A 24,616-nucleotide genomic window follows, 5' to 3' on the forward strand; every position below is an offset into this window, starting at 1 on the left:
ATACCTTTCACCTCGTACAATGTCAAAAGGAGACTTTCTTACCACGAAAGATTTACATATTGCCGATCTGTGGGAAGATTTCTTTTTAAAGAGGACTTAGAGAATATCTTATATATAAGATATGTAGGATATCTTCTATAAAGTACCAATAGCAGATCTCCTATTAATGAAAACTTGTGGTCCTGCAGGAGGTCTTCCATATACGCAAGACCTGTAGGATATTTTTATACCATTCACCATGAAATTTGGCACAAGTCACTTATTTGTCCCAAGGACGTAAGCCAATCAAATTGAGAAAATCGTTTCAGATTTAGATATAGCTTCCATATATTTTCATCCGATTTCATCTAAGTGGTATACCAAAAGACTAAAATTAGTCCGATTGGGACGAATTTTTCTATTTTCTGCACATTGAAGACCGTTAGCTGCTCTTCTGTAAAAGATCTACATAATCGAGGGCTCATAGGAGGTCTTCTATATAAGAAAAATTCGTCAGAGTTTTTTCTTCACAAAAAGACCTGTAGGAAGTCTTCTATATGAGCACACTTTTCTATTTTCTGCACATTGAAGACCGTTGGCTGCTCTTCTGTAAAAGATCTACAGAAGCGAGGACTCATAGGATGTCTTCTACATAATAAAAATCCGTCGGAGTTTTTTCTACACAAGAAGACCTGTAGGAGGTCTTCTATATAAGCACACTTGTAGGATGTATTCTATATAAAGGAAACTTGTAGAAAGTCTTCTATGGGAACCCTGCCGTGATGTTCTTTACAAGAACCTGCAGAGGTCTTATGTATGAAATTTGTAAATCTCATGAAGTATTTCTTTTATAATAGGCTTATGACAGGTCATTCATCTACAACATACCTATGAGAGATATTCTCACCATAAGATGACTGTCAAAGACTTCTTGTCTATAAGAGACATGTGCGAGTTCCTAGAATACTTTTAGCGGATCTTCTATCTGTGAAAGTTCCTAGCTGCAGTATATCTTTCTTTAATAAATAACTTGTGGATATATTCTTAATATGAATGTGAGATCTTCTATAGAGATTTTGTATGTATGGAACACTTCTAGGAGATCCGCTATATATAAGACCTAAAGGAACTCTTTTATATAAGAGCTATATTCTTTATATAGAAAATATTTAGGAACTACAGGCTTATGACAGGTCATTCATCTACAACATAACTAACTATTATCGCGAGGTCCTAGAAGATATTTAGCGGATCTTCTATCTGTGGAATCCACGTCAGAGTATCCCATATACAAAATATGTTTCTTTAATAGAAAATATTTATAATCTGGAAAAACGTCTTTTATATAGGGAAGACCTCAAAAAGGACTATGTATGTATATCCATTAATTATATTTCATGTACCCCACTGATTATTACGTGTGCGTGATGTTGTTATTCTTGTTTCCTTTTTGCTTTTCAATAAGTTTCATGTATCATTTCAACATGTTTCTTTTCGAACGATTTGCTGGTACGCTTTCATTTGGAGAAAGGCTAGGCAAAATAGAAAAAAAGAAAACTACAAAAAAAAAAAGAAAAACAGAGAAACTTAAATGAAAATAGTAAAATATTTAAAAATACACATACACGATGACTAGAAAGACGAAACTGAAAAAAGGTCGACTTTGGCGACCAACCATAATTCTATAGGTTAGTCTGGTTATGCGACGTAATGTCTCTTCCAATGTCGTTTAATGTGAGTTCCTGTCTATGTGAATCGTCGGCATTTTCGGCAAATAGATATAAGAGAACGCACATATTTGCACAAATATGTAGGTGTGTGTCGAACACGTACTGCTTACTTACATTCCGAACCACAGCGCATAGTATATGTCCTCTCTGTACTTAGTAACGACTCTGGAGACATGTGAATTACTTTTTATGGCTAAGCAATGGCCTCTACGTCATATGTCAGACAAAATAACATTAAGAATGTTACGCACCCGCCCCGAACCATCAGTTTTCAATAACTATATAGTTATTTACATACGCATATGACACTATACATTTACATATGTATGCGAGTATATTAGAAATATTGTCATTTATATGTTAATTTTGTAACAAATAAACAACAAACAATGCCCATAATATATTTGTTTGTGTGTTTTATTTTTTTCTTCTTGTTAAGTAAGAGTCAAGTCCATGTGGTAATACTTATTGAGATAGTGAAATGGTAGAGGTTTTCAATATATGGGATTGGTGAACTAATTTTTTGGATTACATTCTAGTATTAGACAATATTCCAAAGAGAGTGAAAATCCTTTTTGTTTTTGTTTACTTCATAAGCGTATTTGTTAGCACAGAAACAAAGGGTGTCGCCAATATATCTGGTTATTTGTAATAGTTTCCTAGTGACCCTTAGTTTATGGTTTTCTCCAAAAACCATACTTTTTGTTATATTTTGGAACAGTAGGTTCAGGATGGGGTGTTCTCCTAATAGTATCTCCAATTGTCGTATTGAGACTACCTTGAAAAAGGAACGAGTATCAAGAGCGACAAATCAATTGTCTTTCGAATGGTTTGCGAAACCGAAATGTGGACCGGTATTGATAAAATGCTGCAATTTATAGGCCAAAGTTATATGAAAAGTTATATTATATAGTTATATTATATATCACCAACGTACACAAGTTTTTATGTATGGTGTGGTAGATGCTGGTTCAATAGATGCGTACATCCCTGGAGGCTAGGTCATTATTATGGGTAGATTATATTATATCATTGTATGGGGGCTAGGCCTGATGCTGGTCGATATATTTCATTCTCGAATCTGACGTTCTAGTTGTTTATCTCGATATCCTCCAATGGTAGAATTAAAACCCTCAAAATATTAAAAATTTGGGAATACCGTTATATGAGGGCTATGGGAAATGTGGACCTATATTTATAATCTTTAGAGGAGAGACTACAAAATACCAAATTACAGCAAATTCGATTGAAAAGCTGTATCAAAAACCCTAAAATAACGAACATTACGGGTAGCGTTATATGGAAGCATCCCCAAAAAATAATTTTCAGTGGAGACTAAATTTTAACGAATCATGAACTCTAAATTATCGAAAAATATACAATACAAAATATACAAATACCCTTATATGGGGACTATGCATAAACGTTGGCCGATATATCCCATCTTCGAACTTGACCTGTAGACAACCATATGCAAAATTTTTGCACCTCATCTCCTTCAGAAAATATCGTGGTTACAACAGACTGATGGACAGACAATGCTAAATCGTCTAAGAATTTTACCCTGGTCAAGAATGTATACATATACTTTATAGGATCGACAATTAAATGAGGAGTGACCTCTATATAGGAGCTTTACCGAGTCTGTGACCTATATACATTTTATAGCCTTCACCATACTCTGGTATTATGTCTTTGTGCATATTTTTGTAACAGGCAAAAGGAAACGTGATAGACCCACGGTTCCTTTTGAGAATATTTATAGAATCTTTTCGCATTTATAATCGGAATTGGATGAAATTTGGCACAGCTCATTTATTGGACCCAAAGACGAACCCTATTGAAATTGGGAAAATCGGTTCAGATTTAGATAAGGTTCCATATATGGTTTCATCCGATTTTCAGTAAATTTTGCACCAATGCCCCAAAATGTGGTCTATTCGCACAAAATTTAACACAACATACTAAAGTTTGTAAAATCTACTGTGTAGCAACGTTTCTTTGAAATCGGTTCAGATTTAAATATAGCTTCCATATAGAGATTCGTCCAATTTTCAGTAAATGGTGCATCAAAGCCAAAATATGGCCGATTCGCACAAACTTTTGCACAACATACTGAAGTTAATACATCCTAACATGTGTCAACTTTTGTTGTAATCAGTTCAAATTTAGATATAGCTTCCGTATATAGTTTCGTCCGATTTTCAGTAAATGGTGCACTAAAGCCCCAAAATATGGCGGATTCGCACAAAATTTAGCATAACTCCTAAAACAGAGCCCATTGGCACACAATTTTGCACAACACACTGAAGTTAGTATAGGCTACTGTGTGTAAAGTTTCGTTGAAATCGGTTCAGATTTCATGTGAATGGTTTCTTTTTGTGTAATTTCATGTCAATGATTTTGAAAAATGGGACGTCTATTAGGGCCCATCTGTGGAATATACCCAAAGTGGTGAAGGGTATTATATAGTCGGCCCCGTCCGACTTTACTACTTTCCTTGCTAGTATTAAATATTTTACTCTTCAAAAATCTGAAATGCCACAGTACACCCTCTTAGGTTGGAAAATGTGGCTAGATATTACAAAATACTTTTCATTTGGAGCATATGCTGAAACATGGACCAATACTGCAAACTTTCTACGAGGGTGCATTTTATCGTCTGAGAAGCAGAAATTAACCCTCTGCTAAAATTTAATATGGAACCGGACCTTTTTGTTTTAATGCATAGCACTAGAGTGTTAGTTTTCTGACCCGAACTTTTAATTTCAATCATTTCAGAGGAAAATGAATCTCTTAACAATCCAAGAAATTTATTAGTGATCGTAGATATAAGTTTTTCTGAGCATGATTTTCTTGCAATCGATTTCCTGTCTTTGGGGACCTTATCTAAAATCTTGTTGTGGAAATTTGCAGTTCAACAAATCTCTTGTTGTGGCATTTAGTTTGCGCTTTGAGAAAATAAGGCCGAAAAAATATTCTTCATTCGATTTGACCGAAGACATATACTTTAGAATTATCAGCAAAAAGTATATAATCTCATAGGTCGAAATCTGGGCCTATGGAGAATTTATGCTTTTGGGTTCTGAATATGCTCTACAAGGAAATTCCCATCCCAAAGGCATGATTCCGCATTCGATTTGAACGAAGACATGTCAACTCATATACTTTAGAATTATCAGCAAAAAAATTGTCATCCCATAACTCCAAATCTTGATCTATGCAGAATTTATACTTCTGGGTTCTGATTCTCCAAGGGCTTTCATCCTTACAAGGAATTTTCCATCCCCAAAGACATGATTGCAATATTGTGCCCAGAGGTGGTCCTTGTGATGAATTTTTAGGTTTTCGACTGTCAAAAAGGTGTAAACGTCGAAAACGTCATATACCTGCATAAAATGTAATAAATGTAGTAAACGTCATTTATATCAATATTATCAGCATATATACAGTTATTCTCAAGAATATATATTATTTTTACATGTATCTGAGACTATTCCTTACTAGAACTGATAAAAATTTCTAAATTTTTTGAGAAGATAATTTTGATATTTTATATGGACTTGAGTAAAGCATGCGTAATTTCCAAATTGATTAATGGAAATAGCTATTTTGTCAAAAACCTAATGGATTTGTATAGGTTTCCGACGTTTCTGACGTATGTATTATACGTCGGAAATGTATGTAATTTACGTCACTGTTTCTGACAGGCCATCTCTGATTGTGCCACTGTATATTTTGAGATTTACATATAGCAAGTAAATATTGTGCAAATGAGTGGAGTGGTGGGGGTGATCATAAATATTAACCGAGTATCACCCATATGTATCACCTTGGCCAGAATCAGGACTGTATTAGGATTTTGTCGAATGTTCAGACAAGCACATAACTAATTCCAGTATTTATTTTATAAAAGGTGTTCGGCCTGGGATCAAAACTTCGTTATTATTACAGCTTAAGGACACAATAACACGCCCACATTCTAGATTATCATCAGAAGAGAATACCCATGATAATAAAAATTATGAACTTTTTTGTTGTTGTTGTAATATACGCTTTTTTATTCAATTCCTATAAAATCCAAACATTTTACATACCGTCAAATTCGATGTACGCCTTTCATTATCCTTTGTTGCAAAATTCCGGGTATTTATCATTAACGCCTCAGGCCAGAGGCTACTACGTCGTGGATGATGATGTCCAGTATTTGATGCTGTCATTGATGCTGGTGTTACGGCATAATTTCCCAAGCTATGTCGGCTAGAATTGCGAGTTATTTTTGGACGAGTTGTAGTCGTTGATATGGGTGTGGAGAACGATAGCGATTTACGATAGGGATACGGTTCGGGTGTAATGGGTGGTGAATTGGTTAAATTAAAAACACATTGTTTGTTTGGATTGGAACAGGTACTGTCCCGCATGTTGTTGTAGTTGCCATTGTTATTATTAAAATTGTTGGTGGTGTTTGTGTTGTTGTGGTTGTTATTGCTATACGGCATAAATGCCGGCATTGCATTTGCTGTATTGTACGATGAAGATGTTGTCGTTGTTGAATTTGGAGAAAAACATGCCATTGACGGGGTGGTGTTCGTAATGGTGCTGTTATTATAATCCGCCGTAGGCACCGGCGATGCTGGCAGTGTTAATGAACTGTTGTTTAGATTTTGTTTACTGCTGTTGTTGCTGGCACAGCAGCTAAGGCTGCTGTTGCTGTCGCCGCTGCCAAGACTACCCCCACCTGCGCTGGCATGGGGAAATGTGGCATCTGCTGTTGCCGCTCTCATTAGGGGATACGAAGATGCGGACGGTGACGCTGACGCCGCCATATCTTCAACAGCAGCACAAAGGGATAAGGGCGTGGGTGCCAGTGTGATGGATGCGGTTGTGGCCAATGGTGTGTATAGAGGTGGTGTCGATGTGTTTGTGTTCGATGGAGTTGGATTGTGTTGTTTGGCTGCAACACCATAGATTGTTGTGTCGTTAATATTGCTGCGTCGTTCCATGCATGTATAGTCATCGGCCGAGTTGTGTGTGGAACGCCAATGAACTCTTCGTTGTTTACAATGATTTAATTTTCTGCAGTTTAAAAATAAAACCGTTTTCAACTATTTCGAGTTAATGTAACAACAACAACAAAATCGAAAAATTATTGAAAAACAAAACGAAAAGTTTTCAGAAAAAAAGCAATACGATGCCGAACACGCACAATGAAACCGAAGATGACACAAAACAAAAATTCCTTAAAATTGACAGCCAACAGTTGTTGGAAAATTTGCTTGTGTCATTTGAAAAAAAAAACACGAGTACAACAACTGAGCGAAAAATAAAAACGTGAAAAAGAACCAAAACGCCACGAAAAATATCTCTCAAGAGATGACTAAGATTTCGGGCATAACAACATTGGACATTTCTTTCTTTCTTTCGTTCTTCGGCTAGGAGAAAACAAATTTAGCACAACGGGTAAAACTAAATTGGTTGGGGAAATATTTTCGTTTTTTTGCGTAGCTTTGTTTCTTTTTTGTTGGTGATGACAAAAACACAATTTTTTTTTTTTGGTATTTCGATGGGGACTATTTTCGTTGAGAACACTTTTTCATAATGGCAAAAATATGGGTTTCGTTGTGATTTGCTTTTTTTTCATATACATTTATTTCACATAAATTTCAAAGAGATTTCACTTTCAACACACTTTTGTATTTTTAATTTATTTGAATTATTTGTTGTTATTTTTTTAATTTATTAAAATTTTTGGTTATTTTTTAATTATAATAAATACTTGTTGTTATTTTTTATTTATAAATAATTTCATTTTTTTTTAATTTTTCCCTTTTCTCTTAAGGGGAATATTTCGTTGTCATTTCACATAAAGAATAAAACAGACACACAAGCTTTTATAAACAGCAATAAAAAATATAAGCAACATAAAATTTACACAATTTTTTAAGCAAAATAAATATTTATTTTTGTGATTTTTATTTATTTTTTTTTATTATCAGAATTTTCAATTTATTTATTTTTTTCCTTCAATATTATTTTTATTTTTTCTTTTTCAACATATATTTTCCAAATCTACTTTTGCTCTCCACAATTTTGCCGCGCGTTCATCTTTGCCTTTAGCATTCATTGATTTCACTAAATCTCTCGATTATGGTCACGTTGCGTATCAGCAGCAATCAGGCGGCGGCCATAACTAAAATCAGAGCAGAGACGTACGTCTCACTACCAAACAGAGCGAAGAGAATCAAAAAACGACAAGTGAAAACCTAAAAAAACCACAATCCCAACACAATTGATCACCGCAGATGGAGGAACTGAATTTATTTTGATTTTATTTTTTTCAATTTCACCGATCATGCCATGGCGATATAATGCCGTAAAATGCATAAGTCAATGAAGCGGTAAGAGAGGCAGCATTTTTCTGTGTGCCACCATCATCATCGGATAGACCACCACACCATTAGAGCATCATCAGAACATTATCCTCCGAAATATACACGTACGCACGCACACACACACACTCACACCCACTGAACGTTCTCATTGTCCGTGGCGATGGCATCAACAACATCGTCATCATTATTCTCCGGCATCATCACCAACCCCAAGTTGTCGTCATCATCATCCTCATTTTCTTCTTCAGCATCGGCGAGTGTTTATATTCGGCAACAAAAGTAAATAAAAATAACAACAACAACATTTTCCTTGTCTTTTGAACTATTTTTCTTATAGACAAGTAAAAACAAACACAAAATTAAATAATAGAAAATCGTTTTGGTTTGAGCGAAGGCAGGAACACTCTACTATCAAGTTTGGTGCACCATTTAACTAAAATCGAAACGAAAAATGTTGGGAAAAAAGAAATCCATTAGGCCGGTCGTCGAAAATGTCGATCAAATCGGAGAAATGATCGAAGTTGACCGGCATGTTAGCAGTCGTAACATTGCCCAGGAGCTAAAAATCGACCATAAAACTGTTTTAAAACATTTACACAAAGCTGGATTCGAAAATAAGCTCGATGTTTGGGTGCCACACCAATTAACAGAAAAAAATTGGATGGATCGAATTTCCATCTCCGAAGCCTTGCTCAAATGGAATGAGATAGACCCATTGCTAAAACGGATGGTGACTGGTGATAAGAAATGGATCACATACGATAACCCTGTGCGATCTAGGCAGCATTTTTCTAAAGAGCAATGAAGCACCAAACCAGGACTAACGGCCAGGATGGTTCTGCAATGCATTTGGTGGGACTGGAAGGGGATTATTTATTATGAGTTTCTTCTATATGGCCAAACGCTAAATTCTGATCTCTACTGTCAATAACTGGACCGTTTGAAGATAAAAATTGACCGGCAACGACCAGAATTGGCCAACAGGAGAGGTGTCGTGTTCCACCAGGACAACGCTTAGAAACACATCCACAGGGACTAGCCAGAAAGTTTTAATACAGCCGCCATACAGTCTTTTTTTGCATTGCAAAATTTCTTTAATGATAAAAATCTAGGGAGGATAGTGAAAATCACTACTAGGGTTTTTTTGCAAATAAACATCAACTTCTATTAGAGAGGCCTTATGAAGTTACCTTTAAAATGGCAACAAATCATAAAACAATACGGTGAATATTTAGCCCATATCGGACTTTCCCAATTATGTTAATCTATACCTAAATCTGAACCGATTATAAAGAAACTTGCCAGCGATTAATTTATATTAATTTCAGTACACTGTACAAAATTTGTGCCAATCGGAGACACTTTGGGTCTTTAGTCCACAATTTACATAAAATCGGAAGAAAATATATATGGTAGCATTATCTTAATCTGAACCGGTTTTTACGAAACTTCGCACACATCATTCTGGACTCAATTCAGTACGCTATGCCACATTTCATGCAAATCGAGAGATTTATAGGGTCTTTGGCGCTCCATTTACATTAAATCGGACGAAAATATATATGGGAGTTATATCTAAATCTGAACCGATTTTTACGAAACTTAACACTTGGCATAGCGACATATTTGACTACGCTATGCCAAATTTCGTGCAAATCAAAGGATATATAGGGACTATGGTGCACCATTTACATTAAATCGGACGAAAATATATATATTTAAGCTGTATAAAGATCTGGACCGATTTTTCCAATTTCATTGGGGTTCGTCCCTGGGCCAAATAAATGAGCTGTGCCAAATTTCATTCAATTGGGATCATAAATGCGATCTGTACTTTGTTTACGGACATGCATAAATTGACTCAGAAAGTGATTTTATGCATATTCTCAAAATAAACATGTGTCTATCTCGTTTCATGTTGCCTGTTACGAACATATGTACAAAGACTTAATTCCCCGTAACACAGTGGGGTGAACGGTATATAAATTTGGGGGATATCCTGAAACATGCGTCAATATTAACACGTTGACAGACATTTGCGTCTATAGCCGTCAAGTTCAAGTTCACTATGTGACATAGCGGCAATAGCCGTCCAATACGAAACGGTCGTTTTTATACCCTTCACCACACTGTGGTACAGGGTATTATATCTTTGTGCATATGTTTGTAACAGGAAAAATAATCGAGACAGACCCATGGTTCCTTTTGAGACTATGCACAGAATCACTTTCTGAGTTGATTTATGCATGTCCGTCCGTCCGTCTGTTGGTGTTAAATTGTAAACAAAGTACAGGTCGCATTTATAAACCGATTTGGATGAAACTTGGCATAGCTCATTTGTTTGGCCCAATGGCGAACCCTACTGAAATTGGGAAAAATCGGTTCAGAGTTAGATATAGCTCCCATATATAGTTTCGCCAGATTTAAGGTAAATGGGGCACCAATGTCCTTGCTTATCTTTCGATTTGCACGAAATTTGGAATAACGTACTGAATAGAGCCTAGAGTAATGTCTGCCATGTTTGGAGAAAATCGGTCAAGAGTTAGATATAGCTCCCATATATAGTTTCGTTCGATTTCATGCAAATGGTGCACCAAAGTCCCTATATATCTTTCGATTTACACGAAATTTGGCATCGCGTAATGAATTGAACCTAGAGTGATGTCTGCCAAGTTTCGTGAAAGGCGGTCCAGATTTAGATATAGCTCCCATATACTGTTTCGTCTGATTTTATGTAAATGGTGCACCAAAGTCCCTATATATATTTCGATTTGCACGAAATTTGGCATAATTAGGCTGAAAGGGACAAATCGTACTGAAATTAGTATAACCTAACCTGTGACAAGTTTCGTTGAAATCGCTTCATACGTGGATATAGCTTCCATATATATTTTCGCTTGATTTTAAGTAAATGGTGCATCAAACTCCAGATTGTCAGATTGGCATGAAATTTTCGAAATAAATTTAGTATGCAAAAATTTAGTAACACATTTGTTGCTTTTCATTACATAGTGTCTAGAGGCCGCTGGCGCCATGACGGTTGTAGCCGCCACCTAATTAAAGGCGCTGAATTAATCAAAATTAAGTGTATTTAACAGAAAGAGTAAAACTATACTTCTAATATTCTATTACAAAAACATATAGTGTCAATTTTCGAATTTCTGTCCGTAAACGTGTTAATAATTTTTGGATGTGTGTTCTTTAATGAGAAACAAAAAATATAAAATTACAGGAAAACATGTTCAAAATACCAAAAAAAAAAAAAAAAACAACCCCGAATACTTGGGGGTTCCGTTACATGGGGGATAACCTGAAATTTGGGCCAGTATTAATAACTTTTGTTTCGGAGATGATCTATACAATGAGATACCAAATTATAGTCAATTAGATTGGAAAAAGTTTCCAAAATTTCGAATATTGGGTAGTACTGTTATATGGTTCAATACCAAACATCCTAAGAGTTGTAGCATTGACTGTCCAAAATTTCAGAGCTCTATCTTAATAATTGCGATATCTATCGTGATTTTAAAGGCGAACAGAAAGACAGACTGATAGAAGAACCTTCATAAATCAACATAACATTTTATCCTGTTAAAAAAAAAATATTTTAAGTGGTTATTTATACTCTTTCGAGTCGAGCTTGATGATCTAAGTTTTTGCAATGAAAAGGAAAGCCAGGAGAAGAACGTACGTACCCACAATTATGCGACGCGTTTCGCCGTGTGTATACATGTGTATACCAGGAAGCAATTGTAGGTGTGTGGATTAATTATCCATCGCTACAACAAAAATCTGCTTTGAAAAGGACTGTTCCTAGAATGAAGACAAATGTTGAACTTTGACAAATTTGAATTTAATTCGCAAGTTTCGCATCAGGGCGGAATAAATACAAGTTTTCAACGTACGACATTTGTAAAGCCACATAGCCCAATATGCCTGATGAGCCGCTTAACCAACGGCGAAACGCGTCGCATAATGGTGGGTACGTAGGTTCTTCTCCTGGCTTTCCTTTCCTTGAAAAAACTTAGATCATCAAGCTCGACTCGAAAAAGTATAAATAACCACTTAAAATTACTTTCAAATGATCACTGCCCTTACAAGGCAAAATTCAAATAACAAAAAAAAAAAATATATATATATATATATATATATACTTTGTGGGGTCTCTGGTGTATATTTCGAAGTTTTGCAAAAAGAATGGCAAATTTAATATACACTCCACCTTATGATGGTGGCTAAAAAAAAGTTGATAAATTTTCCAAGTAATGAAACCCAAAATATATATTTCGGCTGGATTATCCTAAAATGATAAGTTCCGCAACATGGTTACACCTAAAGGTCGACTATCGATAATTTTTACTTGGAAAATTTGCCATGCTATCAACACACAAAATCAATCAATATGCGATAAGGTATCCCATAGCGACAGTACGATCGAAGGTACTTAAATCCCATTTCATAATGTTAAAAGTATTTCCAACAGTAATATACTATCAGTCTATAAAAGTTTTACTTGGTCTGGCAACCATTTATAAAATATGGAACTATATACGTTCACATGAAGTGGGCCGATAATCTCTATTTTCGAACATAATTTGTGTTGGAAAAGAAATCGAAGCGACATTTTTCCACCGACGACAAATTATCTGAAATGAATTTGAGGTCTTCAACGATATTTTGATTAGGTACATATCTTCATAACATGAGGTACTTACTTCAAAACAATAACAAGTATAAACTTCCTTCAACCGTTTGTTCCGAACAAACAACAACATCTTAATAGACTATCACACTGAATGTAGCGCCACATTGAAAACATCCTAAAAATTGGCAAACAAAAACAAAAAAGACGAACAACGCACAAAAACAAAATACATGCAAACTTTATATTGAAGAAATCAATGAGAAATCCGCAAACAACCATATGTCTCTCGTTTATCTTGTACATTTTCATATGGTTGCATGTTTAGTTATTAATCAATAAAGAAATATAAATGGATTTTCCTTTATATTTTAACCACATATAATCACACAAACACATATATACATACAAGAAAACACTTAAAGAATTTGTGGTCAAAAATATATGAATTTATAAATACAAAATTTTGTCATGAGTGGTGTTGTGGTTGCAAAAATATTTTTTTTTTTTTCAAAAAAAAACTTTGGTCTAAAAAATCCTCAAAATACAAAACAAAATTTTAAATATTATAAGCTTTATTTAAAAATTTACAACTATTCCAAATATTTTAATTTGGAAGTATTAAAAATATCCATATTAGTCACCAAAGTGAATATCATAAAATATTCACCTTAATAAAACGAACATTAACCTCGATGAAACAACACAGCATAACGCTCACTTGTCACGTAAGTCTCGAGGCTTATGTTTATCGGCGTACGTTTCATTGCACTTTGAATTGTGTATTCCAATATTCATATACACTTTTCTTTAGTTGTTTGTGTGTGTATGATTTCAGTGCCGAACAGCATTCTTCATAACATCTGCTGAATTTTGTTGCAGTTTAAAAGGTTTCAGAAGCTTTTCAGAATGTCAATCAATCCATCATGCCGGTATGCCTGGTCAATCACATATTGTTTTAAAGCATCTGTCTTTAGAGAGCCGAAATTCGTCGTACAAAAATAATCGAACACGCACATGGTAATACACATGCAAAAAAAAAAATAAATACTCTCACTCAAATATGCTTTCTGTATGTATGACTGTATGTATGTGTCATCATGAAATATTCTTAAAATAAAATATATTGACTTTCAATCAGCCTCCATCAATTCCCAGGATGGTCTATGTCAATGTGACATGTTCGCTAGACTTTTGGTTGTTCTTGTTTTTTTTTTTTTTTTTTGGTGGTACAAAAATGTCACATAAAATAAATAAATACATATACAGAGTATGACTCAAGTTTATTTGCGGTAAATTTTATGTGGAAAATTTGATTTGAAAAAAAAAAACTCAATTGGCATGAAAACATCAATTAAACCGAATATATATATGTGGGGTACACGTGCAAGTATATGTTACGTTTTTGTGATCTCTTAATGGGACCAAATCGGTGGCAAGCGTTCAATTTTTATTACTTTATATTAACCAACATAGGTTAAATAATAAGCCAACAAGCGTCGAATGGCGTATAAGGTGTTCTAACTAAAATTTGAGATTACTTAAGAACCATAAATCCAGTAAATATCTTCCAAATTTTGTAACCTGATTTTTGGCTGCCCTTTACCATAGATATACTTTTTATACAGTAGCAACACGTAACGTGATGGAGAATTATCGGGAGAAAAGGAGAGAGGAGAAACGTGTTTTCAGAAAAAATAAGAAAGAACAGGAAAAACGTGATCGTGAGCAAATCGAGATGTACAGGAGTCAGAATGAAGTCCGGAAATTTTACCAACGAGTAAAACACCAAACCGAAGGCTTTGGTGCAGGCACATCCTCCTGTAGAGATGAAGAAGGAAACCTGGTGACAGATACAGACAGCGTGCTGAGGATCTGGAAGGAGCATTTTGAAAAGCTTCTGGTATCAAATAGTGGCGTTGAAGAAGATATCCCAGAACCAATAAGAGATGATGGTATAGCCAAGATGAGGTCATAAATGCAATTAATCGGCTCAAGAACAACAAAGCAGCAGGAGCCGATGGGTTACCAGCCGAAATATTCAAGACTGGTGGCCAGATGTTGGTCAGGAGCATGCATCAGCTGATTACTACAATTTGGCTAGATGAATGCATGCCAAATGATTGGAACCTCAGCATTCTGTGTCCCGTGCACAAAAAAGGAGACAAGACAATATGTGCCAACTATTGAGGAATAAGTCTCCTTTCCATCGCATATAAAGTGTTACCCAGTGTGTTGTGTGAACGATTGAAGCCAATGGTCAATGACATTATTGGACCATACCAATGCGACTTCAGACCTGGCAAATCCACCATTGACCAGATCTTCACTCTGCGCCAAATCCTGGAAAAGACCCATGAAAAACACATCGACACGTACCACCTATTTGTCGACTATAAAGCCGCATTCGACAGCCCTATCCGTTCAGATGTGTTTAAAGCCATGTGTGCGTTCGGCATTCCTGCAAAATTAATACGGCTATGCAGGATAACTTTAAGTGGCACAAGGTCAGCTGTTAAAGTAGGAAAGGACCTATCGGAGCCCTTCAATACCGAACGAGGATTCAGACAAGGTGACAGTTTGTCGTGTGATCTTTTTAACATCCTACTGGAAAAGGTCATACGAGACGCAAAGGTGAACAGAAATGGCACTCTGTACACCAAACAACACATGTTACTCGCCTACGCCGATGGCATCGATATAATGGGTCGAACATTGCGAGTGGTAACAGCCACCTTTGAACAAATTGAAAAGGAGTCTGCCAAAGTGGGTCTGGCAGTAAACGGCGAGAAGACCAAGCTGATGGTATCAACGCGCAAGACGTCCAGTAGACTCGGACCAACTGTGGAACTTGAGAACTACAGCTTCGAGGTAGTTAAAGACTTTATATACCTTGGTACCGCCATAAATAGAACGAATGACATCAGTTTTGAAATTCGGAGAAGGATTGTGATGGCCAACAGATGCTACTATGGTCAAAGTAAGCAGTTTAGAAACAAGGCCACCTCCCGCCAGACCAAACTCACACTTTACAAGACGCAGATACTACCCGTGCTATTATATTATGGGTACTTGCGCAAGCAGATGAGGCAGCTCTTGGGGTGTTTGAAAGAAAAATTATCCGAAAGATCTACGGGCCGATCTGCGTCGACGGTGAATATCGGCGTCGAATGAACCACGAGCTTTACCATTTATAAGCGGACATCGACATAGTCAGTCGTATTGAGTTGCAGCGACTACGGTGGCTAGGCCATGTTGTGCGGATGAATGAGAATGCCCCAGCTCAAAAGGCATATAAAAGCGAGCCTATTGATGGTTCCCATAGAAGGGGAAGGCCACGAATAAGATGGAAAAACCAAGTAGAAAACAACATCCTGGAACGTGGTCTTCCAAATTGGTGGATTTGCGCACAAGACCGACGCGCTTGGAAATCTTTTTTAAGCTCGGCTTATGGAACAACCGTTCTGTAACAATCCAGCTAAGTAAGTTGTACGAAATTTGGCATAGCATACTGAATTGAGACTAGAATGATGTGTGCTAAGTTTTCTGAAAATCGGTTCTGATTAGATATAGCTCCCATATATATTTTCGCTAGATTTAATGTAAAAGGTGCACTAGGTTGCATAGCGCACTGAATTAAGGCTAGAATGATGTTTGTTAAGTTTCGTGAAAATTGTCCGATTTTAAGATCCAAAGTTAGGCCGATTGCCACACATTTTTGCACAACGTACTAAAGTTTGTTTAACATAACATGTGTCAAGTTTTGCTGAAATCGGTTAGATTTAGATATTCCTCCCATATATAGTTTCGTCCGATTTTAAATAAATGGTGCACCAAAGACTCAAAGTTAGACCGATTGACACAAAATTTTGTACAACGTACCTAAGATTGTATAGTCAAATGTGTGTCAAGTTTTGTTTGAATCCGTCCAGATTTAGATATAGCTCCCACATATAGTTTCGTTCGATTGTAAGGAGGACCCAAGGACCCAAAATATGTCCATTAGGAACAAAACGTTCTGAAATTAGTCTAAGCTAACCTGTGACAAGTTTCGTTGAAATCCGTTCATATTCGGATATAGCTTCCATATCTATTTCCAACCGATTTTAAGTACATGGTGCACCAAAACCCTTCATGTTTTTTCAGAATAGAATAACGTAATTGCGTGTAGATGTACAGATATACACCATTTATATATTTCCGACCGACTTCATGTAAATTGTCCTCCAAATATTCAACGGGTGACCGATTGATATATGGTTTAAATCGATTTACATCCGTTTGTACCATTCTAACAAACAACATGTTTGGCGTGTTTTTTGATTGATCTAAGGCGGTTCACATTTGGATAAAGGTCGCATATGTTAATGACCCTTCTGTTAGGATGCATCCGTATAATATACCCATAGTGGTGAAGGGTATCATATAGTCGGCCCCGTCCGACTTTACTACTTTCCCTACAGGTTTTTAAATCCACGCCATGTGTAAATCCTTGAAAAACATTTTTTAAATCCACGCCTTGTGTAGATCCTTGAAAAACTTTTTTTAATCCACGCCTTGTGTAGATCCTTGAAAAAAATTTTTTGAGTCCACGCCTTGTGTAGATCCTTGAAGAACATTTTTTTAATCCACGCCTTTTGTAGATCCTTGAAAAACATTTTTTAATCTACGCCTTGTGTAGATCCTTGAAGAACATTTTTTAATCCACGCCTGGTGTAGATCCTTGAAGAAATTTTTTTTAATCCACGCCTTGTGTAGATTCTTGAAAAACTTTTTTTTTTAATCCACGCCTTGTGTAGATCCTTGAACAACATTTTTATAATCCACGCCTTTTGTATATCCTTGAAAAATATTGTTTTAAAAAAAATCCATGCCTTGTGTAGATCCTTGAAAAATATTTTTCTTTATATCCACGCCCTATGCAGATCCTTGAAAAATATTGTTTTAAAAAAATCCATGCCTTGTGTAGATCCTTGAAAAATATTTTTTTTTTAAATCCACGCCCAGTAAAGATCCTAGGAAAAACTGGCTGTGTATAGCCTTAAAAAATAGTTTTAAAAAAGTCTCTTGTATTGTAAAATATATGGGTTAAAAAATCTACGCCTAGTGTGGATTCTGGTGCAGGTCCTTGAAAAGTTCCCACTACGCCTAGTGTAGGTCCTTGATTTTTTGTAATCCACACCTATGGTAAACCTTAAAAAACTACTTTTTAAAAAATCTACATATTGTGCAGATCGTTGAAATATATTATTTATAAATCTATGTAGAAACATGCACATAAAATTGCCTCCCCAATGGATTTTGATCGGACTTATACATAGTTAGATTGGCTAAAATTTTAAATATACCGAAACTGGGGATGTGAGCTTAAAATTTGTGAGATTTAAGCTATAGACAACCGAAATGCCAAATTTCAGCCAACGTTTTAACTTCAAAGCTTAACCCAAATGTTTGATATTGGCAAATGATTTGACATGTTTTGACATTCAATCGATATGATTGCAATTCGACCTTTTAGCTTCTTATAAAATGAATTTTGAAATGGTATCTGCATTTCCTTACCTTCGTAGTTCATTTAATCGAATTTCAGTCAAAATTTGATACATCCGAAATATTTTACTCTTTCAGTGTATTTATCACTCATTAAAATGTCTTCATTAATATTTTTCTCAATAACAAATTCATGATTTTACATTTCATGGTCTCAATAAATATACCATCTCAAGCTATTTGATCGATTTAGTACAACAATCAATTTACAAGATGATCAAAATATTTAGAAATAAACAAACACAATCAAAAATCATTCAAATAATTTTTCATCATCAATGTCCATCCCCAAAATTAACATTTTGTTATTTTGTCTGTCTGTCTGTCGCACAATCAACAACATCATCACCATCATCATTATTATGAAAAGCGGCACCAGTACCAATAGAGAATTATGATAATCTTCATTAGCCACAAACAGTTTCACTTAAATCATTAGCTAATGCTGCCGGTGTTCAATGAATTTCGTTGAGAGTGTGAATGTAGGTGTGTGTTGTGACAGTGACCATGAAATTAAAAATTTTGTAAAACGAAAAAAAAATCGTCAGTCCCCTAATTACAAAATTTGATTTTTTCTCCTTCCCCAACGAATTTTTTGATTAATGGATGATTTTCAGAGAACTCTGCAGCAGAGCATACCCAGTGAATATTTATATCTCCTTTTATAGGATGAAGTGTTTTTGGTCATTCAACATCAACCAGTAAGGAAAGTAGTAAAGTCGGACTGTTCCGATTATATAATACCCTTCACCACTTTGGGTATATTCTACATGTCTCCTAACTGACTCCGCCTCTGCGAAAGAACATTGGCATGAAATTGAACGAACTTGAATATAAGTTTTTATGCCTTTTTGGAACCTATGCTAAATTTCATGCAAATCGAACGACATATAGCGACATTGGTGCACCATTTACATAAAATCGGACGAAAATATATATGGGAGCTATATCTAAATCTGAACCGATTTTCACGAAACTTTGCACACATCATTCTCGACTCAATTCAGTACTCTATGCCAAATTTTTTGCAAATCGAATGATATATAGGGACATTGGTGCACCATTTACGTAAAATCGGACGAAAATATATATGGAAGCTATATATAAATCTGAATCGATTTTTTCCAATTTCAATAGGGTTTGTCCTTGGGCCAAACAAATGAGCTGTACCAAATTTCATCCAAATCGGATTATAAATGCGACCTGTACTTTGTTTACAATTTAACACCAACAGACGGACGGACATGCATAAATCGACTCAGAAAGTAGTTCTATGCATATTCTTAAAAGGAACCATGTGTCTATCTCGTTTCCTTTCGCCTGTTACAAACATATGCACAAAGGCATAAAGCCCTGTACCACAGTGTGGTGAAGGGTATAATAAGTACACTGTGCAACAAATTTTTGAGGATGGGCGGAAAATTCCTCATACACATAAATGTCCTCGGTGAGTGTATTAAGAACCTAGAATAAAACATTCGCCAAAGGTTAAAACTCAGAGTAAGTTTTAAGTTCCTAGCCGCAGTTTCCAACCGATTAGGATTTTTAAAATTAGACATGGAACCCATTTAAAGGTTCTAATCGTTTTAGATAATTTGGTGGTCCTGTCTCATTAGACTACACAAAACTATGTTGTAATTGTATTAGAGCTTTGTGTCGCCTCAAAAGTTTGAAACTCCGCGAAATATTGGCCCTTGCCTCACTTTTTAGTATACCGATCGTCCATTATAATTTGTAAACACGTTACAGGCCACAGCTATAGACAAATCCTCTCGAAATTTTGCATATGGCTAATGAAGACCCCTAACGTTTTTGGTAGTGATCGGTAAATAGTTAGGGGATGAATCTGTTCGCCACAATTTTGACTCGAACATTACGAAATTTTACAAAGAGAAAGAGGTATGACCACAGAATAAGCATGATTTTTTTTATGAAGATCGTTCAATATTTAGCGGATTAAATTGACCCAGACTTTTGTGTGAAAAATGACATCATTTGTATTCAATGACGTATATAACTACTACCCGAAGGACATAGACCCGTGGAGTTTTAATATATCCAAGAGGAGTACCTGATCTTTAAACTGATATTAATAGTGATGCATCTACTCGGACGTGGGGGTTATAGTTAAATACCTACAGGTGTCTACGTATTCTGATGTTATTTATTAACTAGAGGAAATATAGCTCTGATCGCGATGGAATTTTACATGAAGTTCCGGTTGGGGTGATCAGATGATATAAAGGGGATAAAATGGACCGCAAATTTTATTTCTGTCAGGTTATCTAGCCTGTCTAGTGGGCATAATTATTGAAATTATTGAAAAACACTGTCCAGGCTCAGAATATAGATCCGTCGGCACCGTCTAACAATAGATTTCTGGTTATCCCGTCCACATTTTCCAACTAAATTGGATGCAATTTGGCATATCGGATTGTTAGATATTTTGTAGATCCTAGCCTTTTCTCAGTCAAAGTGGGGTCCTAGTTAAATACATACTAGAAGGCTGGAATATAGCGCTGATCGCTATGGAATTTCGGGATGAAATGGACCGCAAATTTTTTTTTGCCATGTTTTCTAGACTGTCTAGTGGACATAATTATAAGCCGAACATCACAAATTTTACTCGGACAAGGCGATATGTCAATATTTAGGTCAATAATGAGCGAAGAAATTAAGTGTGTAAAATTAGAAATTAGACTTCGGCTGTCGTTGTTTAGGGTAGGTCGGTCCCGTCCCCTGTTTTTTTTTTAATATAGTGACTGTTATTTAGAAGGCCGTGATCAAAATTGATAACGGACTTCCGCCGAAAAAAAAAATTGGTAATTTTTTTATATAAAACCAGTAAGGAAAGTAGTAAAATCGGACAGGGCCGACTATATCATACCCTTCACCACTTTGGGTATATTCTACATATGTATCCTAACAGAAGACGCGTTTTTGTTATATATCTATATCTGAACCGATTTCAGGGAAACTTGCCAGAAACTAATTTATACTACATCAGTACGTTGTGTCAATCGGCCTTGCTATGGATCTTTCACGAAGCTTAGCAACATCATTCTAGACTTAATTCAGTACCCTTTACCAAAATTCGTGCAAATCGAAATATATATAGGGTCTTTGGTGCACCAATTACCTTAAATCGGACGAAGATATATATGTGAGCTATATCTAAATCTGAACCGATTTTCACGAAACTTGGCAGACATCATTTTCGGTTTTATTCATTACTCTGTGCCAAATTTCGTGCAAATCAAAAGATTTCCAGAGACTTTAGTGGACTATTTACCTAAAATCGGGCGAAGCTATATATGGGAGCTATATCTAAATCTGAACCGATTTTCACGAAACTTTGCACACTTCATTCTAGACTTAATTTAGTACGCTGCGCCATATTTCGTGGGAGCTATAGCTAAATCTGAACCGATTTTCACGAAACTTTGCACACATCATTCTAGACTTAATTCAGTTCGTGCAAATCGAAATATATATAGGGTCTTTGGTGCACCAATTACCTTAAATCGGACGAAGATATATATAGGAGCTATATCTAAATCTTAACCGATTTTCACGGAACTTTGCACACATCATTCTAGACCTTATTCATTACGCTTTGCCAAATCGAAAGATATATAGCGACTTTGGTGCACCATTTACTTTAAATCGGACGAAAATATATATTGGAGTTATATCTAAATCTGAACTGATTTTTCCCAATTTCAATAGGGTTTATCCTTGGGCGAAACAAATGCGCTGTGCCAAATTTCATCCGATTCGGATCATAAATGCGACGTGTACTTTGATTACAATTTAACATGGACAGACGGACGAACGGACATGCATAAATCGACTCAGAAAGTGATTCTATACATATTCTCAAAAGGAACCATGGATCTATCTCGATTATTTTTGCCTGTTACAAACATATGCACAAAGACATAATACCCTGTACCACAGTGTGGTGAAGGGTATAAAGAGCATGAAATCGTTGGTTTATGTATTATGAGTATAAAACTTTGACATACTTTAATTCAGCCGATTTTGTTGAAAAACGTGCTCAAAAACTCAAAAATACAGAGTAATGGAGAGTCCGCTTATGTGGGACCTACCCCGAAACGTAAGTCAATATTAATAGTATTTGGTACGGAGATTTCACACCCAAAGACCCGCTCAATTTTTTGAGCTTTTAAGATCCTAGCCGAATTATCCTGTCGAATTGGATGTAAATTGGTATATATGTTTTTCAGGCCTTTTCATAGCATATAATTTTTAAAATGTGTTCACGTAGACCCCATGTAAAGAATCCACGCATATTTAGGTATTTTGCCCATAAAATTTTAAAACCTGGACATCAGAGGTTAAAAATATTTCTAGAAAATTTTTACACTCATTACAGCTTTCATATAAACGATGCCTTTTAAATATTTCCAAAATTACTGAATGAAATGAAATTCAATATACGTCCTAAGGGACTCCCAGAACTATTTAACGTTATGCCATTTTAACGTAGCAAAAATTTTATTGTATAACCTCAAGTTTTATTTTTTGAGTTCTTTATGGTTCAGCACGAAAGGGGACGTTTGTAGACCATTACATGGTACAATTCTTGATATTGCCGGAAGAGAATATGAACGATGCTATTCTGAACATAAATTTTGTCTATTCATGATAAGACGAAAAATTGTTTTCTGGGTATATCATTACACGGGCATAAATGTGGGTACATCTGTATACACACATGTGCATTTATAAACATTTATGTTTCCTCATTCATGCTCAATCATTTCCAGGTGGCATTTCAATGATATCTTTGATTTGTACACACAACAAATCAAACACACAAACACCGACTCAGCCATTCATGTGCACATTAACACACTGATGTACGATTATGCCCACAAAGAAAATTGGTTAATTAATTTTGAAAATTTCGGTGGTGGCAATGATGGCTTTTTGCGCCATTTGTTTATGGAAATTCATTTAGGTGTAAAATTGTTAAGTGTGAAAAAGTTTAGAAGGGAAAAACTCATAAACGTGTGTTCATTCTAAATGATTTGTATGTTTTTGCAGAAATGCCTATGGCCTGATGACAGTCGTCAAGTATGTACAAATGTTTATGGTATGTATATAAAAATGAAAGATATTTGGAACGAATGCCTCTCATAACGGAAAACTGATAATAGGAAATATACATATTTTATATTTTTATAGCCTGATAGCATTTCGTAGTCTATATTTGGCACCATGTGATTTGTTGTCAACGCTCTACTTACTGAAGGGGTGAAACATATTTTGACTGAGCAATTTGTGCCTGATATTAACATGACAAGTGAATGTGCAGAGACCAGCACATCAACCGTGTAAAAGGAGTTTTTGTTAAAGAAAAATAAAAGTTTTTGTTTTGTTATTTAACAGCGAAATTGGTTCTATAGAACAGAATTAAGTATAGACCAGAAATCGAACAAGTCATATTAATAGGGTTCCCACTATATATGAATGTAAATAATTTTGACGGTCTGTAACTTTGTCTACACGTATATGGAGACTTAAAGGACATGAAACAAATGCATGATTATACCCTACACAACTATGTTGTCAGGGTATTATAGCTTTGTACAGCCCCAAGAGTTTGTAACGCCGCGAAATATTGGTCCTAGACCCACCTTTAAGCATACCGATCGTCATATCTCGACTATCTGAGTCGATCTAGACATGTGTGTCCGTCCATCCGTCTGTCCATTATAATTTGTAAACACGATACAGGTCACAGTTATGGAACAATTTTCCCTAAATTTTGCATGTAGGATGGGTTCTGGACGTCCCCTATTGTTTTTGGTAAAGATCGGTTAATATTTAGGGGATGAAAAGGACCAAAAACTTTATTTTTGTCCAATTTTCTGATCGCTCCAGAGGCCGCAACTATGGCCCAAACGTTGCGAATTTTTACATGGAGAAGGGAATCGGGCCAAAGTATAAGCATGCCTGTTTTGACAAAGATCGGTCAATATTTAGCGGGTCAAATGGTCCCTTACATTTGTATGAAAAATAACAAATCTTGTATTCTATGGCGAATATATTTACTCCTGAATGACATAAAGACGAGATGTTGATTGTATTTTCAAGAGGAGTGGTTGACCTTTAAATTGATACCAATTTTATTGACGTATATACTCGGATGTGGGAGTTACACTTAAATATTTACAGGTACTTACGTATTCAGATATTATTTAGTAACCCATTACCACACAAGATGGCAGAAATATAGCGCTATGGTCAAGGACAACGCCTATAATTTTCAGTGATGATCGAAACCCGAACAT

The 24,616-nt window shown here is 35.6% G+C and overlaps 1 protein-coding gene across 1 annotated transcript; it reads right to left on the reverse strand.

Annotated features, from left to right (window-relative positions):
* Nucleotides 1-5,806: 5,806 nt before the first annotated feature.
* LOC133322915 (uncharacterized) lies at nt 5,807-8,299 on the reverse strand (the record flags this gene model as incomplete). The annotated part of the gene is made up of 3 exons (XM_061531867.1): nt 8,232-8,299; nt 6,204-6,785; nt 5,807-6,119 (listed from the first exon to the last, which is right to left on the reverse strand). Coding segments are annotated over exons 1-3 (963 nt in total), but the record flags the coding sequence as incomplete, so codon positions are not given.
* Nucleotides 8,300-24,616: the final 16,317 nt, after the last annotated feature.

Source organism: Musca vetustissima, unplaced genomic scaffold (assembly GCF_032173495.1).
Source record: "Musca vetustissima isolate MV318-11 ecotype Yass unplaced genomic scaffold, APGP_CSIRO_Mvet_v1 utg20950, whole genome shotgun sequence".
Classification (NCBI taxonomy): domain Eukaryota; kingdom Metazoa; phylum Arthropoda; class Insecta; order Diptera; family Muscidae; genus Musca; species Musca vetustissima.